This window comes from Ovis aries, chromosome 1 (assembly GCF_016772045.2).
Source record: "Ovis aries strain OAR_USU_Benz2616 breed Rambouillet chromosome 1, ARS-UI_Ramb_v3.0, whole genome shotgun sequence".
Classification (NCBI taxonomy): domain Eukaryota; kingdom Metazoa; phylum Chordata; class Mammalia; order Artiodactyla; family Bovidae; genus Ovis; species Ovis aries.
In genome coordinates, this window is record NC_056054.1 from 220,309,174 (window position 1) to 220,327,223 (window position 18,050).

An 18,050-nucleotide genomic window follows, 5' to 3' on the forward strand; every position below is an offset into this window, starting at 1 on the left:
ACATAAGAAAAATAATAGAATATGGTAGTAGTTAAGGAGTGGTAGCTTCTGGTTGGTATAATCATGGTGACTTATTAAAGTTAGGGATATCTGACCTGAGGCTCAGTTCAAAAGATATTTCAGGTGGGAGAGATTTCATAAAGATGGGGTGTTGAGGGGATGTGGGGTGCCAAGCGAGTGTTCAGTTTGGCTGGAGCACAAACTGTGTCTAAGGAATCAGATGGAGCTGAGGCTGGAGGGAGCTGAGGTCTGAACGTCCTGAGGAGAAGTGGATAGTGTACGGCAGACTGAAGGGACGCTTTGAACAGGAACTGGAATGATCTGAGAGCGAGTTTTAAGGCGATTAATCTTGGCAGTGGTAGATAAGACAGATTAGATGGAAGAGAGATTGGAAACCGTTTAGGAGGCTATTGAAATAGTCTAGGGCAGCAGTAATGAGAGTCTGAAATGAAAGTAGATGTCATGGAACAGAAAATGAAAGAGCAGATTCCAGGGGTCTTAGCAAAGGACTCTCAAGTCACTCAGTTTTTCCTGAAGCAAGAAAATGTGAAGCAGGGTATTTTGTTGTTGCTGTTGTTCACTACTACATCACATTTACTACTTTTGAAGAAAGATAAAATTTTCATTACATGATATAAAAATGTAACAGCATCCCAACAGTACTGAATTGTTTTCTGGGTGCTTTTAAATTTATAAATTCTGCTAATAATGTTATTTTTAAAAGATTTTATTAGTTTTTAAATGTGTGCACCCAGTCATGTCTGATTCTTTGGGCCCCATAGACTTCAGCCTTCCAGGCTCCTTTGTCCATGGAATTTTCCGGGCAAGAATCCTGGAGTGAGTTGCCATTTCCTTCTCCAAGGGATTTTCCTGACCCAGGAATTAAACCTTCGTCTCTTACATCTCCTACTTTAGCAGGTGGATTCTTTACGAAAGAGTATTAAAGAAGTCATACATACACAAGGTAAATTTCCAAACCAAATACAGTGGCCTATGAAGTCAAAAGCCCTCTCTCACCTAATAGCTTCTGTCCTTGAGGCAACCACTGCTATCATTTTCTAAGATATTCATAATATTCTGCTCATTTAAAAGCTTAAATACATACTTATGAGGAGGTGGTCTAATATGGTGATGGAGCAAAATCCTGAACTCTGCTTCCACAGCCACCAAATCTATGGCTATGTATGAACAATGACTGCTAGAAAAGAATTAATAAGCAGCTGACCACCGGGAGGGACCACAATAAGTCAAAGGGCCTCATGGAGACAGGTAGGAGAGGCAGACGATCAGTCTCACCAAAAATCCCACACCCTGGTGCAAAGACCTCCAGTAGGGAGGGATTTCTGGTCCAGAGCTACTCACCCAACCCTAAGGACCAGCACTGCAGAGATGAGATTCCCAAATACCTGGCTTTGGAAACCTAAGGGGCTTATGTCCAGAGGACCCAGGGGCTGGGGAGACTTGAGACACTCCTTTTAAATGACACGGTCTCGCTTGTCCCAGGATTCAACACAAAGGCAGGAGTTAGAGAAGTGGCATGGATGAGTGCTGTGTTTGCTCTCTCCTTGTACCTTGCTTGCACAGGCTCAGCCTTGCTGAAGTCTTGGGTGTGCCCCATTCCCAGTGCTCGTCCTCAATCTTTCTAAAGGCAGGGGCGTGCCCTTCCCCCAGTGCTCATCCTCAGTCTTTCTAAACGCAGGGGTGTGCCCTTCCCCCAGTGCTCTTCACCTGCATCACTAAAGCCGGGGAGTGAGCACAGTCCATGCAGGTACGCCCCTTAATTGCCTGGCCCTTGTGGCCAGAGGGGTTTGCATTTCTGCTGCTGCTGCTAAGTCGCTTCAGTCGTGTCCGACTCTGTGCGACGCCATAGATGGCAGCCCACCAGACTCCCCCGTCCCTGGGATTCTCCAGGCAAGAACACTGGAGTGGGTTGCCATTTCCTTCTCCAATGCATGTAAGTGAAAAGTGAAAGTGAAGCTGCTCAGTCGTGTGAAAAGTGAAAGTGAAGCTGCTCAGTCGTGTCCAACCCTCAGCGACCCCATGGACTGCAGCCTTCCAGGCTCCTCCGTCCATGGGATTTTCCAGGCAGGAGTACTGGAGTGTGGTGACATTGCCTTCTCCCTCTGCCTTACTAAGAGTTGTTAAATGAAAGGAATAGACGTGGCACTGAATATAATTAATTTGTATAACTTAAACACCATGAAATTTTAATTAAAGCAGAAAGTAATAACCAAATACATGTTAATAACCAAATATATGTTTATAATTTTCCTAGGTACTTGTAAGGATTACTAAGTGTCATAAACATTTTAATCAGCAAGGTTTTCATGTTATTTGGGGGAAAGAAGTATACATGTGAAAAGGACATCAACCACATAAGACAGAGCATATGGTGCCCCCAAAATGATACAGGGAATAAATGCTATTGAATTTAGAGGAATTGAGAGGCAACTTTTATAGTTGTGTCACTAGAAGGTCTTTGAATGAATGATTTATAAGGTAATGTGTATATTTGTGTGTGAGAGAGAGAGAGATGGAAAGAGAAAGAGAATGAAGAATGTATTAGCTGGGGTGGCTGGTATGCCAGGATTTCCAAGACTCTGGCAAAACTAGAAATTTAAGAATCAAGGAATTCTCACTGAAAGCTTGAGAAGTTAACCTTACATCAGTTACCCTGAAAATCTGAATTGGGTAGTGTTTGAGGCCAATCCTGGATTTCTTACTGATATTTTAAGGAGTTAAATGATCCAAGAAATATAGAAGACAAGGTGGCCCCAGATAAACCTGTTCTCTCCTTCTCTCCCTTGTTTTATCCTCTAGCAGATGTTTCTGTGTGCCCAATCAATTCAATCATGTCCGACTATTTGTGACCCTATGCACTGCAGCTCACCAGGCTCCTCTGTTCATGGGATTCTTCAGGCAGGAATACTGGAGTGGGTTGCTATGCCCTCCAGGGGATTGTCCCAGTCCAGGGATTGAACCCGCATCTCCTACATCTCCTGCAATGCACCAGGGAAGCCCTAGCAGATGTCTACTGTGTACCAACTATGTGTCAGCCCTGGGTCAAGTACTGGGAATGCCTCTGCGAGCAGGAAGAATGCTGAGACAAATTCAGTGCTGACGGAGGCTTGTTCAAAGAGCAGAGACTTTCCACTATAGACTATATGAACTCTGAAAGAGACTAGGGTGATTTCAAATCTGCACTAATATGTACATTTATGCTCTACTGTCCCTGACAGTAAAGGCAATTAATTAAGTATTACCTTATAAACCTTCCAGATATGTGAAAAAATTTGAGCCACACTGATCACAATGATTGATTTGTCACTACAATGATACTCCCTCAGGACTGAAAAGCAGCAAGTATTCTGTGTGTGTGAAATAACTGCCTAGATGTTTGGGTGAGACAGTGAGGAATCTCTAATCAAACTGAACATAGAGCCATGGTAAGAAAGCAAAATGTACTTATCCAGTTGGAATTTGGCCAGTATAGCAGACAAATTCTCTGGATTCCTAAGGAAAGGAGCATGAGAACTTTAAATTATCCTATGCTTGAACCATGAATATATTTCTGACTCAAGTACAATGTACCCATTACCTTCTGAATCTCCACTAGTCCTATCTTCTTGACAACCCTACTCAAAAGTTCAGAGCCCTAGAAGCCTGGATGTGAGCCATGAGGACCTTTCCTCAGGGAACATTCACTTCTCTCGTGAGGACAGGAACATTTATATAGTAGACATGTAGAAAAGTTCTATTAGTGTTTGGGATGTAAGTTGTCTAAATGATGGGTAGAAGTTGTGGTATCGAATACATCAGTATCATCTCATTGCTAGAAGCTGAATGCTGGTTAGAAAACAATCTTCCCAAGCCAAAACCTGGGAGGATAAAGCGTTTTTTCATTGTAGACCCCTTGAGAAATTCTTGAAAGCTATGCACCTGCTATCTCTGCCCTGTCTCTCTCTCTCTTGCACACACACACATACACACACATGCACCCCTACATGCAATTTCAGGGGTGGAGGCATCCGCTTCTCTAAATTCAGTCCATGAGCCTTCACACTCCAGGTTGAGAAGCTATTATTCAGTCAGCTTGATTTTTCTATAGGTTGCTGCTTCAGGAGAGAAAAATCTAAGTTATTTCCTATAAACACATGAAAGGCTAAGGAATTTTTTTTTAATCACCTCTACTCTCTCTATAGTTGGAGACTTTGATTCAATAAATTGCATATAAAGAAGCCCTACACATTCAGTATCTTTTTTCTTGATCTGTCTTTATCTCATCAGAAAAAGGATTATTTCCCATGTTCTATAGAAATAATGGAAAATAATCATCTAATCTAACTAAGACTTATACTCACAAGTGTCTTAGAGTTGGCTGCTTTAAAGTATTTCCAAAAGAATTGTACATTTCTAAGTACCTTAACATTATTATTACTAATATGTTAATATTTTATCCTGATCAAATTAAGAAATCAAATAATTTAACTGGTTGTTTTCCTGTGGGATATTTAAAATACTCAACAGCTAATATGCCAAGTATATTTGAAGCTATTTCTTCAAAACCACTGTTTTTTATTGAAGGCTTAGGACAATATTTAGGAGAAGGCAATGGCAACCCACTCCAGTACTCTTGCCTGGAAAATCACATGGACGGAGGAGCCTGGTAGGCTGCAGTCCATGGGGTCAAGAAGAGTCGGACACAACTGAGCAACTTCACTTTTACTTTTCACTTTCCTGCGTTGGAGAAGGAAATGGAAACCCACTCCAGTATTCTTGCCTGGAGAATCTCAGGGACGGCGGAGCCTGGTGGGTCACTGTCTATGGGGTCGCACAGAGTCGGACACGACTGAAGCAACTTAGCAGCAGCAGCAGCAGGACAATAGTTACATTATCTCACAGGTGTTCTTTATAAAACATCTAGTTCTCACAGCAGGTACTCAGTTATCCTTTCTTCCTTCTTTCTTTCCTATATGATTTATTATAACCAGATACATTGAGATATTCAATCAACACATCTATTGATTATCTACAAGGCATTTTGTCAGATGTTATAAGATGTATAAGACAGGTCTTCTGGAGAATATAATCTACTCTCAAAGATAAGACATGAATCAGAATAACATAAATTTAATGTTATGACTGTATTTATAATTTTCTTATAGAAGTTAAATATATTTGCTATATTTACCTGGCAATTGATAAATATATTTCACCTCAGAACTCTGTAATAAACAGAGGCTTGACCATCATCATTATAAAAAAGCTTTTTGGAATATATATATATATTTTTAATTGATGTTTATTTCCTACCAGATAAGGCTGTCAGATTTGCATTTTTGATGAAAACTTCAGTTACTCCAAGAGCCTTCAAAACATCTTTTAAATCAATTTCCTGTTCCACTGTGAACCTGGAGAACATAGAGGGGAAGAAGTATTTAGTTACAGCATATTGTTACCTGGGACAAGAATAAAATGTTAGATATGTTGATTTTTTAAAAGTCTATTTTATAGAGGATAAATTATGCTAAACCTGGTTTTTGACTGCATGTAGCATTTGATTATTATTGTAAAAAGAGGGAGTATTAAAAAGAATAACAACAGAATAGTATTACATTAATAAATAGGAAGCTATGTTGGTCTTAATCGGGAATCTCTTCCAAATCAATGCATTGTATCACCAGTATTTCCAGTGAAAAATATGGACCAGTCATGACTATATTAATAAACAACCACAGTTTTTAAAAGCAAAGGCTTTTTATTAATTTTTTATAAAACGTGAAAACAGCTGGTTAGTACTAACTATTTGCTTTTTAAAATATGCTGCCTTCTAATTAAAACATCATAAATACAAGTTTTTAGGCAATGGGCTGTGTCCTTAAAAAGCTAAGTCTGTAATAGTCACTAAATGTTATACTAGCATCATTTCTGATTTTCTGGTTTTAAGAAGAATGACAAGAGAATGGTTGCTATAAACAAGAGGAATGATCAGGAGAAAACCAATAGATGAGTAAATGTATAGCAAACATATTAAACTAAGTACTAAATGTTGTCTATATCCAACAGTTTAACTTGCACTCAAACATTGTTTACTTTGATACCACAAAAAGCAGATAGTGACTGTGAAAATAAAAAGCGGGATGAGCAGAAAAATATAATAACATCAATAAACACAAATAAATCTTGTTTTGTATTAATGAAAAAAAAAAGAAAAATATACTGCAGAATATATTCAATGACTTGAGTGAAATTTTAAAGTGTTTTCTGTGTATGCTTTGTCATTTATTTATTTGTTCGTTTATTTATTGGTCACAGATGGAGCTTACTATACAACAGAAACTTTTCCAACAGTATGCTGCTAAGTCGCTTCAGTCGTGTCGGACTCTGTGCGACCCCATAGACGGCAGCCTCCACCATCCCTGGGATTCTCCAGGCAAGAGTACTAGAGCGGGTTGCCATTTCCTTCTCCAATGCATGAAAGTGAAAAGCGAAAGTGAAGTCGCTCAGCTGTGTCCGACTCTTCACGACCCCATGGACTGCAGCCTATCAGGCTTCTCCGTCCATGGGATTCCAACAGTATAAAATAGATCAATAAAAACAGATTAATTTAAATATCACTACAGCCCTTTGAGGTAGGTATTATCTTCAGTTAATATTAGAGGAAACTGAGGGGCAGAGAAATAAGCTGATTAAGTTGTGATGGTGGTGGTTCAGTTACTAAGTGGCATCTGACTCTTTGAGACCCCATGGAATGTAGACCACCCAGCTCCTCTGTCCATGGAATTTCCCAGGCAAGAATACTGGCATGGGTTGCCATTTCCTTCTCCAGGGGATCTTCCTGATCCAGGGATCAAACCAAGGTCTCCTGCATTGCAGATTCTTTACCGCTGAGCCACCAAGGGAGCTCCACCTTGGATCATGGCTAATAAGTGGCAGAATTGAGATATGATCCAGGTAGTGTGTATACCCTGATCTGCCTAAAATAGGGACATGAAGGAAGATGTCAGTAAGAAATCCTTTTTACTTCTTAAAACCAGCTTTGTTTCACACTTCTGAGGCTGTTCAGATGAAGATGGTATTTGATAGAGATTGATTTTGGGCAAGTTCCCTAATTTCTGAGCCTCGATTTTGGGATGTGGAAAATGGCAATAATAATGCCTACTTCACAGTATCATTGAGGAGATTAAATAAGGTTTCCAAATGTCTTAGGACAGCGCTATCATGTAGGAGGCATGAAATAAAGGGCAGATACTGTTAACAGTACTCACTATATTGTAGCTATGTGCAACATTTACACTGAGTGTTTACCAAGTCCCAGTGCAGGGCAGTGCTAAGTCGCTTTAGTCATTTCCGATTTTTTGTGACCCTATGGACTGTAGCTCACCAGGCTCTCCTCTCTGTGGAGTTTTCCAGGCAAGAACACTGGAGTGGGTTTTCATCTCCTTTCTCCAGGGTATCTTCCCTACTTCGGGATCAAGCCCACATCTCTTACATCCCCTGCACTGGCAGGAGAGTTTTTACCATTAGTGCTGGTGCCACCATATCCTGGGCACTGTGCAGATTCCTTTATGCTTAGAATCTCATCTACTCATCCCTGTGATAATCTCACGCAGTCCTATGAGATAGGTATTATTATCTCTGTTCCACAGAAGAATAAACTGAAGTTCAACAAAACTAAGCAACTTGTCCTAATCACACAGCTAGTAGATGGCAGAATCAAGATATGAGCTGAGATCTTCCTGACTGAAAAGTGCCCCCCCCACAACTAATCACCATAATTCCAATAATGGCTTCTTTAAAAACAGACAAACAAGCTACAGGAAGATTTTACATTTCACCCACTGATTTTAAAAATAAAAAGCCACAACACTGCTTTTTTTTAAACCACAAGGCATGGCTGTTTTTGTAAAGGCATTTGATGTAATCTTGTATTTGCAACTTTCTATTATATCTGAATAAATTAAAGAGGTATATGGAGGGCAGAAACACTGGAGATTATGTGAAGCAAGTGTTAGAAAAGAACAAATATATATTACACATAAGGACATTTGTAAAAAAAAAAAATATGGGTAAGAATCAATCAAACCCTTTGTAAAAAAAATCTAATAAAAGCATTCATGTTAAAGAACAAAATCAGATGGCTTATGCACCGGTTTTCTTTTAAGGCATGGAACTGAAGTGCTTTATTAGAAGACAAGCATTTCAAAGTAGCAGGATGGTTTCTCATTACAAAATAGAGAACCACTTATCCTTTGATTTCTAGCACTCTGATCACAAATGAAAAATCTGAGACTACAAAGGTCAGAGTGGAAAGATACTACAGCCAGTCCATCTGCATTCCAAGTAGAGATTTGATTCTAATGTTAGAAAAATCTTTTTATACCTAAACTGTATCAGTAAAACCAGAAAAGTAAAAATATGTAATGAAGATGGCAATTTCATTAGAATCAGGTTTTAAAAATCCCACTTAGAGATAGATTAACAACAGATAAATACTAGGACTTAGAAATAAACAATAGTAATAACAGATAATAATTACATGATCATTACTTTAGGGCAGGCATTACTCCACAGTGCTTTTTAAATATTTTACATATATTATGCATATATAAATAAAATATATTTTATATAGTAGCCAAATTATATTTTCTAACATGGATAAACTGGAAGAATATTTGGCAATCTCATTTAAATCTTAGAGATGTATGTATGACTGTGTATAAACCTTGTGGTATTTCACTGGATTTGTTAATATCACATAGAGATAGAAATCTTACCCTCTTTGGAACAGATTCTTGTATTTTGGATAAAAATGTAATTTCAATTCAGCATCTGATTCCTGTAGGATTTATTGTTCAGGGGAAAAAAAATAACAATACAAAAGTAATTGCCTTTTCCACTCTCCCCCAACCCCCAAATACCCTATGCCTCTTAAGGAAAGCATTTTAAATAAATTTGTATAAAATCTGATATCAGTTCAGTTCACTTCAGTCGCTCAGTCGTGTCCGACTCTTTGCGACCCCATGAATCGCAGCACGCCAGGCCTCCCTGTCCATCACCAATCTGATATAATAGAAAGTAAATACCTGTCAGATAGGATCAGAATGTGGGCAAATTCAGAAACACTAAGTTCAATTCTTAGAGTAATGTCTCCATGTGAAAAACAAACAAACAAACAAGCTATATAAGCCCTTTAAGACAGACACTTGAGTAAAGCTGGAACACAACTATTAGAAAATTTTTACCTTTGCTAAAATTAAAGTCACATGTATCATTACCCTAATCATTACCCTCAATGAACATTTGCTGGGTCCTAAAGCTGTAAAATGGAGGGGTGGATGGTTCCCATTGATTATTACTGACACACTGGCATTTGAAAAGAGTCAATCTCTTAAAAAAGGAAACCCAATTTATCTTATGTAGCTATTTAGCCTCCCACTCTGTGCATTAGCCATGCAGAAGGAGAACTGGTAGTACTTCTGGCAAAATGGATACATGGTAATTAACTGTGCCTAGTTTAGCAACAGGCATTAATATGAGCAAGCAAGCAAGCTAAACTATTTCATAATTGAAGAGTATCTCTTAGAAAATGAAAATTTAATTTTCTTCTGCTGCCGCATTCAATGTCTCAGTGGACAGGACCTGGAGGCCACATTTTCTAGTGAATATGGTTGAATTACAATATATGATACTGATTAAGCATTCATTTAGAATTCTTTTAAAATACCAAATAACTTTGCATCCTCATAGAATTAAATATTTGAGGAAATGCTACAGTTAATTCATAGAATTTAGTAAAAGATGCATTAATTCTGTACCGAGTTTCTGATATCATCAAAAAGAATTCCTTATAAAATACAAGGGAAAATACAAAAGTAATGATAAAAGGTCAGTAGATAAGAGTTTAAATCAGATTTAGTTATTTAAAGATTAAAAGTAAATGGTTCCTTTAGAGTTAAGATACATTGTTCATATATTAAATTGTTGTTATTGTTCAGTTGTGTCCTACACTTTTGCAACCCCATGGACTATAGCCTGCCAAGTTCCTCTGTCTATGGGATTTCCCAGACAACAGTTCTGGAGTGGGTTACCATTTCCTTCTCCAGGGGATCTTCGCAACCCAGTTAATGAACCCACGTCTTCTGCACTGGCAGGCAGATTCTTTACCAATGAGCCATCAGGGAAGCACTCATGTACTAAATAATAGACGTAAATGATCATCTATTATAAAAACCCTTGGTTTTGTTTGTTAGATATTCATTGGCTATCTCTCCTTGGGAACAGAAATCTTTCTACATAAATGTATTATCATGGGAAGTTATACAAGTACCTTAGCCAGAAAGAAAAAAAATTGGGGTTATGATTACCTTAACTTTCATATGTAGACTAAGAAATATATGGCTATATATTATGAATATACAACTTTAAAATAAAGTACATATATAGTTCTAGCTAAAAATATATATAGTTTCAAACAGTCTTTCATTAACAGAAACAAATATCAGCTAAAGTTTTGGAGAAATAAGTATTTATATAAAATGTAACTTTCAAATGATAATTCCTAATGTTATTAAAGGAATAAATATGAATTAGTTAATGAGTTTTAGTATTCTTGCCGGAATAATCCCATAGACAGAGGAATCTGATGGGGTCAGGGGCGTTGCAAAGCGTTGGACATGACTGAAGCTACTTAGCATGCATTCGTGCACAATGAACTTAAGTAATTCAATTTTAATACTAATATCTTATTTATCATCCTTCAGTATTCATATTAATCATGTTTTTAAAATTTTCTTAATATGGAATGAATATTTGAACTGTACTCCACATACACACATGTGCATACTTACTGGCTGTTTATCTATGTCTTGTTTTCTAGCCTAGAATTTACACATTATGTTTATAAATTTGTTGTTTGTATTTATTGGTCTAGCTCTCCTATTAGGTTTTAAGGTATTCAGGGCAGAATAATATCTTCAGTTGGATTTGATTTTTGCAAACACTTATTGTGTTTCTAGGATGGAAGAGATAACTGACTTTAAAAGAATTTACAGAAAAAAAAAAGCAAGACCTACAAAAAATTTAATTCTGCTATGGGATGGTAATTTGAGACTTCCCAGGTGGCACTAGTGGTAAAGAACCCACCTGCCAATGCAAGAGACAGTAAGAGATGTGGGCTCAATCCTTGGGTCAGGAAGACCCCCTGGAGGAGGGCATGGCAACCCACTCCAGTATTCTGCTTGGACAATCCCATGGACAGAGGAGCCTGCTGTCCTACAGTCCATAGGGTCACAGAGAGTTGGACATGACTGAAGTGACTTACCAAACATGCACAGTAACATAAATGCATTGTCATAACAGGGAGGTGAATACATGAGGCAAAGTGAGGGTCATCTGCTCCATCACCTGGTTCTAGAAGAACTGGTGCCAGAGTTGTAACCTGAAGGCCAAGTAAACAATACCTGGCAAAGACTCCAAGAGGGCATTTTAGGTTAATGCAAAAATGTACCTAGAGACCTAGAGGCATAAAAGAGCAGGTGACTGTGGAATAAGCACAAGCACACAGACAGTACCTACTACAAAGGATTTGACATGGTGAGTGGTCAGAGAAAGGGTTGAGAAAGTGAATGGTAGTCAGAATATCTAGGCCCTGCATAGCTTTTATTCTTTCAGTCACAGGGAAAATTTTAAGCTTCTTCCTGCTTATTTATGATTGCAGCTTAACACCTAAAATATGACTTGTTTGCACTTCCAACAAAGTAGTTATTTTCCCCCAGCTACTATCAACTTCAAATATTAATGAACTACCAGAGACTGTCAACGCAAATGATATTCAGAGATAATCTATTGAAAAATCTTCTAAAATTAAGCTAAGGATATTGACTCATATCTGAAACTTGGTCTTCATAAGTAGTACTGAATGAATCAATGAGTCAGCCTGTGTCTCTGGGCAGAACTGAATGAGTGTGAAAGAATACTTTAAAAAGATGAAGAAGGAGGAGAAGGAAAAGGAGGAAGAGAAGAGCAACACACGACAAAATTCAAAAGCAGTGACCAGAGTTCCTCTGAGTCAGAACCCTCATTGATACCCGCTGCCCATGTTATCAGAGGGAGTTATACAGGAGTCTCTCACCTGGGCAGGTACACTTCCACCTTTTGCTTCTTCACAGAGTTTGCCCACTCTTCAATCAGCTGTGCTTTAACCAATGGCTCCAGTGTGGCCAGTGGAACTTCCTGTCTGGACAATACCAGCATCATACTTATCGCATCTCCCTCATATGGTATTTCCAGGACTTGGTAGATGCCACCAGCTTCATTGGAGCCATCACTAAATTCTCCTAAAAAGGACAGAAAGGAGATAAAAGGCCCCCATCAAGGCTTGAATAAAATATTTAAATTTGTTATAACTTTCTTCCAAAATAATGTATAGAATATAAAAAATTCAGGCATCTGAGAAGAAGACAATTTATTTTAAAGCAGGCCCTAAAATTGTGACTCCTCAGCCCTACCAAATTCATTTTAGGATTTCCAGAATTGTTTCACATGTATCATGGCATGTTCTCTAGACTTAACATTTTATTTTTAAGTGAGATACCTCAAATGAATGTATTTTAAGGATATCATTAAAAAAATGAAAAGTCATGATTAGAAAAATAAAGCTCTGGATCCAAGTTGGATGTAAATTACATTTACCAATATCTACCTAATTTCTAAGAAGGAAAAAACTGACCATGTAATACCTGGTTTCTCGATCAGTCATGTCCAACTCTTTCTGACCCCATAGATCCTAGCCCGCCAGGCTCCTCTGTCCATACAATTCTCCAGGGAAGAAAACTGGAGTGGGTTGCCATTCACTTCTCCAGAGGATCTTCTCAACCCAGGGATCATCCACCAAGGAAGCCTACTCCATTATAATTACCATAGCTAAAAGTTTTGAGGCCAAGGTAGCACAGCCATCATGAAATCTAGAGCATTTATGGTGATTAAAATCTCCAAATTAGATAATTAGGTAATTGGCTTAGTGTTCTATGAATTAGCTAAATTGACCAGGCTTTTATTAATAATAATAATGAAGTCTTTAAAATAAATAACCCTGCAACTAGTTTAAATAACAAATGTAATATTTTTGTTCTGAATATTTTCATTTAACTGATATCCTCTAGACACACATTAAATATTTTGGTTCTCAAATAAACGGATATTTTCCTTTCGTATTTTGACTGTTAATTTAATTAACTGTGATTATAATCTGTTACTTTTATGATGTACCTTTGCATAGAATAAAATATTTGTTCTAACATATATTTAGCTTACTTACATTTCTGCTTAAGACAATAAATTATCACAGTTCAGCATGGTATGTGGAAAGCATTAGCACCCTAAACTTCTGAAAAGTCCAACAAAATATCCTTGAGAATAATGCCAAAGATGCGGGCTTGTATCACAAATTATAGACTCTCAGTAAGTGAAACTATGAGTAATTATGCCTGACCAGGCATATTTATGGGCTTCCCAAGCGGCACAGTGGTAAATAATCTGCCCGCCAGTGCAGCAGATGCAAGAGACATGGGTTCAATCCCTGGATCAGAAAGATCCCCTGGAGTGGAAATGGCAACCCACTTTAGTATTCTGGCATGGGAAATCCTGTGAACAGAGGAGCCTGGTGGGCTAGAGTTCACGGGGTCTCAAAGAGTCAGACATGAGAGACTAAGCTCGCAAGCGCGCGCAAGCACGCACACACACACATACATACACAAGTCTGAAATCAACATTTTAAAAGAATGCTTATATTGCAAAAAGTGATGGGTGTACAAATCAAGACCTGGGCAGAACATACGGTTCACTGAAAACTACCCCAAAGTGAATGGCTTTCTGGAGGAACTCAGAACATTCTTATACAAGGTCAGATATTTTCACATGAATAAAGCCACTCTGTATGTGTAATCAACTTTATAAACTAAACATATTGGAAAACTGTCACAACATATAATATTCACTCAGGATCTAATCAAAAGTCTTTGAAAATGGGGCCAAGAAAATTGAATTGTAGCCCAAATCAGATTGATAAGAAATCTGAATAATGAATATTTCATGTTTTTTCTTAGAAATTTGTTGATATACTGTAAGAAGAGAGAAAAAAAGCCAAAATGTCTTACCATAATAAAATTCTCCTTGTTGGTACATCATTGGAATTTGGACTTCACTTTCATCATCTTTAGTGAAGGAAAAAGTTCTGGTATTTTCAGGTCTGAATTGTGACTTCCAGCTCCCCTTGAAATAGACAGCATTGATGAGGGCCAGATGAGTGACAGCGTCAAAATCCCTTGGGGATACCAAATCTTTCAACAGACCTATTCAGGAAAAGACAAACGGATGAAAATTCATATTAAATCAAAAGATGAAAGAATATCAAAAGATGGTCAAACTATCATCTGACAGAGTGATTAAGAACTTTATACCATTGTAATATTTACAATAAAAATTAAAAGTACTCTAAGTTTCAAAGGAAAAATGTTATACACACACACACACACACACACACACACTTACAGACTAAGGAAATCTAAAACACCCACATCACCTAAAATAACACTGGTAGTATTCTGACATTTGCACAGACTACAGAACCATATACAACAGAATCTCCGGCTTCACTACTTCCTAGTTGCAATGATAAATGTAAAACTCAGCACAGTGTGCATGCGCTCAGTAGCTCAGTCGTGTCTGACTCTGTGACCCTGTGGACTACAGCCTGCCATGCTCCTCTGTCCATAGAATTTTTCAGACAAAAATACTGGAGTGGGTTGCCATTCCCTTTTCTGGGGGATCTTCCCAACCCACGGATAGAACCCAGTCTCCTGCACTGGCAGGCAGATTCTTTACCACTGAGCTACCTGGAAAGCCCCCCAACACAGAGTAAGCATTCAACAAACATTTCTAAGTTTACTCTTGTACAATGTATATAATTTAAATGTCATCCAATTCAAATAGTTTCCCCATGTACATTGGATATCTTTTTACCAAATGTAACAACTGCTTCTGAGTAAGTGAAAAGAGATGTGTAAAAGCCAGTTTAACTCATGATATCTTATTTCTTATCATTTAAATGTTCCTATCTAAATCTGTTGTGAAAGACTTTGGGACTTTGGTGATGGCTGAAATTGTTTAAGGGGAGTTTGGAATTAACAGCTTTCAATAATTCAGCCTGATGCAGGTGAATTATTATTCTTAACTTACTCTTTGAGTGTTAAAACACAATTATATTTCTTTTATGTTACATTTTAATCTCATAGTTAGAAACCGTAGAACCAATATTCGCTTGGTACTCTCTCATTTTATTAGTTAGCACTTCTTTTTTCTTTTTAAGTCAGCATTTTGGGGATTATAGGACAAAGAGTATGTGATCAGGGTCTTTTGTTGTTGCTGTTCCAGCATTAAAGGTATTAAGACTAATATTATTTTTGGAGTCTTGACAACATGAGTTAATTAATTTAATGAACAGCCAAAGTAATCTACTTTCAGTTTGGTCTTTTTTTTTTTTTTAATTCCAATTTCAATTATTTTGTTGGTAAAATTGGAAAATAGAATGGTAACATATGAAACATTTGGAGAGTTTGAATACATTTGGATAATAAGATTTAGAAATAAAAATTAAAACAAATGCATCTTTTTCTAATCCCTTTCCATTTATTTGACTTAAAATGGGCTTGTCGGGCTGGTGCATGGGGATGACCCAGAAAGATGTTATGGGGAGGGAGGTGGGAGGGGGGTTCATGTTTGGGAATGCATGTAAGAATTAAAGATTTTAAAATTAAAAAAATAAAAAAATAAAAAATAAAAATAAAAATAAATAAAAGGAATCCTGTATAATTTTTTGATTACCAATTAAGTTCTGTGGTTTAAAAGTCAACAGATATCTTTAAACTCTCTTATTCTATTTTAATCACACTGTTAAGAGAGTCACCAACTGTCATTCTAAATAGTATCTAACTCATGAAATAGTCAGCTCTAGTAAAATTCCATACAGTAATAAGATTACTGTTCAGATGAAACTCACCACTGGAGATACACATCTCATATTAATTTATCAGTGCCAATATTCTATATATGTCAAAAGATTTAACATGTTTCTCCAATGTTAATCATGAACAAGGTTTCTAAAGTCAGTTGTAATCTATATAAAACAATTAGTAGAACAATTAGTAGACATTCAACTAAATGCAATCTAACATTCAAAATGTAAAAGGAACAAAGGGACAAATAATGTCAGAAGTAAAAGAAAGTTCAAACTAAGCTATTAGAGAAAGAAAGGAGCCAAATGACTTACTGTTTGTGTTATTCTCCACCCACTTATTGATATAGTTGGCCACAGCTACATTTTGACTGAAGTCCACGTGATTGATTTCTGCATTAAAATACTTTTTTATCATTTGCAAAAACTCTTCACTGATATGAAATCCATTTTGCACAAAGAGGGAATTGGCAATTTTCATCACATACTGGCTCTCTTCAGCAGTTACCATGTGAGAAAGATCCTTCAAGAAGGAAAATTCTTCACCTGCAAAATGACAAAGGATAAGTTCATTAGTGGAACAAACAGTAAAAGATCCTGGAGAGTGGAAGAGCATGAAAATACAGCAAGGAGGATTAAGAGAACAGGCCCATAGAAAAAGCACCGCCTTCTTCCCCACACTGACATGGTGAGGAAGTTGCAAGATTTGTGCAGTTTCTAGATGTTCAACTTTTGCAGTTTTATTACTGATATTATTTTTATTTTTTATTGATTATTTATCTATAAAGTAGAGATATTTGTTTTCTTTTAAAGTACTTAGGTTACTTTAAATTAGTCTTATAATTATCAGAAATATGAATTAATTTTTATTATCTAGTTTAAAAATCAAAATATTCCTTTTAGTAAACTTTTTAACTTTATAAATAGAAAATCCAGTCAAAATTGTATTAACTCTCAAGTTTTTAATGCATTGATTCATATGTATATTAGAAATGTTAAATAGAAACTGTACACCATAGCAAAGTGATTACAATATACATTTTAGCTAGAAATTTTCTCCAATACAAAAGATTGTCATGATAGTATTATACAACATTCCAAAAAAATTCATGGTTGCTAGTTGAACAATGAAGATACAGTTGGTTTTAAGTAAAAATTTCCGATATTTAGAAAATTTTTTCTGTAAAGCACTCCTAACAGTTGTAATTTCTCATTTATTTATGTGATAATTGATTAATTTATGCCTCTCTCTCTAAATTGGAAATGCCATCAGAGCAAGAACCATGTTTGCTTTTGTTAATCACAGTGAAGTTTATTTAAATAACAACAATGATAATAATAATAAAGATATCATTTTCTTAGATTAACTCAGCCAGGGATGCAGCTAAGAAAAAGAACTTTCTTGGGTTTTGTAATGCTTGTCTTACTCATACCATCTTAGTGAGACCACTTTCTTACCCGGTGTAAATACTGCTGCCTCAGATACAGACAACACAATTGAGCTGAAAGCTAAAGTCAAACTATTTTGAGAAATCAAACCTAAGCACACTTACCATTTCTCAGGCTGTCATATCCCATTGAGTGACGGATTTCTTTCAGGGTAGACCCTTGGGCTCCAAGTTCCAACATTCCCATTGCAAGGGTGACACTCAATGGAGAGAAGAGAATATTTTCATCCTCCCCAGTGGCTCGAAGATGGTTATACATATTCACTGACAACTCAGCAATGGTTTCATCAGTGAAAGTGGTCCCTAAGGCCAAACTTTGCAGAACCAGCAAAGAGAAGAGTCCAAGAAAAGCCATGCCAGAATAATCTCAAGCCTGGAGAACAATAATTTACATATCAATTATTACCTCAGAGAAATGGAACCATAAAATAATAATAAAAATAATTTCTTGGAAAAGCTGTAAAGCAAACCAAAAGTTTAATAACACATGCAGTGTTATTGTGTCTATAACAAAAGCTCATTAAGGGATTTGTTGGAAGATCCTATTAATCAATTAATAGTCAAATGAGCAAGTAATGCTGCTGAGTTCT

At 36.9% G+C, this 18,050-nt stretch overlaps 1 protein-coding gene across 2 annotated transcripts in view; it reads right to left on the minus strand.

Moving 5' to 3' along the window:
- SERPINI1 (serpin family I member 1) overlaps positions 1–18,050 on the minus strand; it is an 80,632-nt gene that overhangs the window by 12,463 nt on the left and 50,119 nt on the right. For both annotated transcript variants that reach the window (XM_012099879.5, XM_004003186.6), the window contains exons 2-6: positions 17,566–17,833; positions 16,328–16,558; positions 14,157–14,351; positions 12,134–12,338; positions 5,314–5,411 (exon numbers count right to left, since the gene is read on the minus strand). In XM_012099879.5, the coding sequence (XP_011955269.1) occupies positions 5,314–5,411; positions 12,134–12,338; positions 14,157–14,351; positions 16,328–16,558; positions 17,566–17,815 (979 nt within the window). In that variant the 5' untranslated portion in view covers positions 17,816–17,833. The remainder of the gene's footprint in view (positions 1–5,313; positions 5,412–12,133; positions 12,339–14,156; positions 14,352–16,327; positions 16,559–17,565; positions 17,834–18,050) is intronic.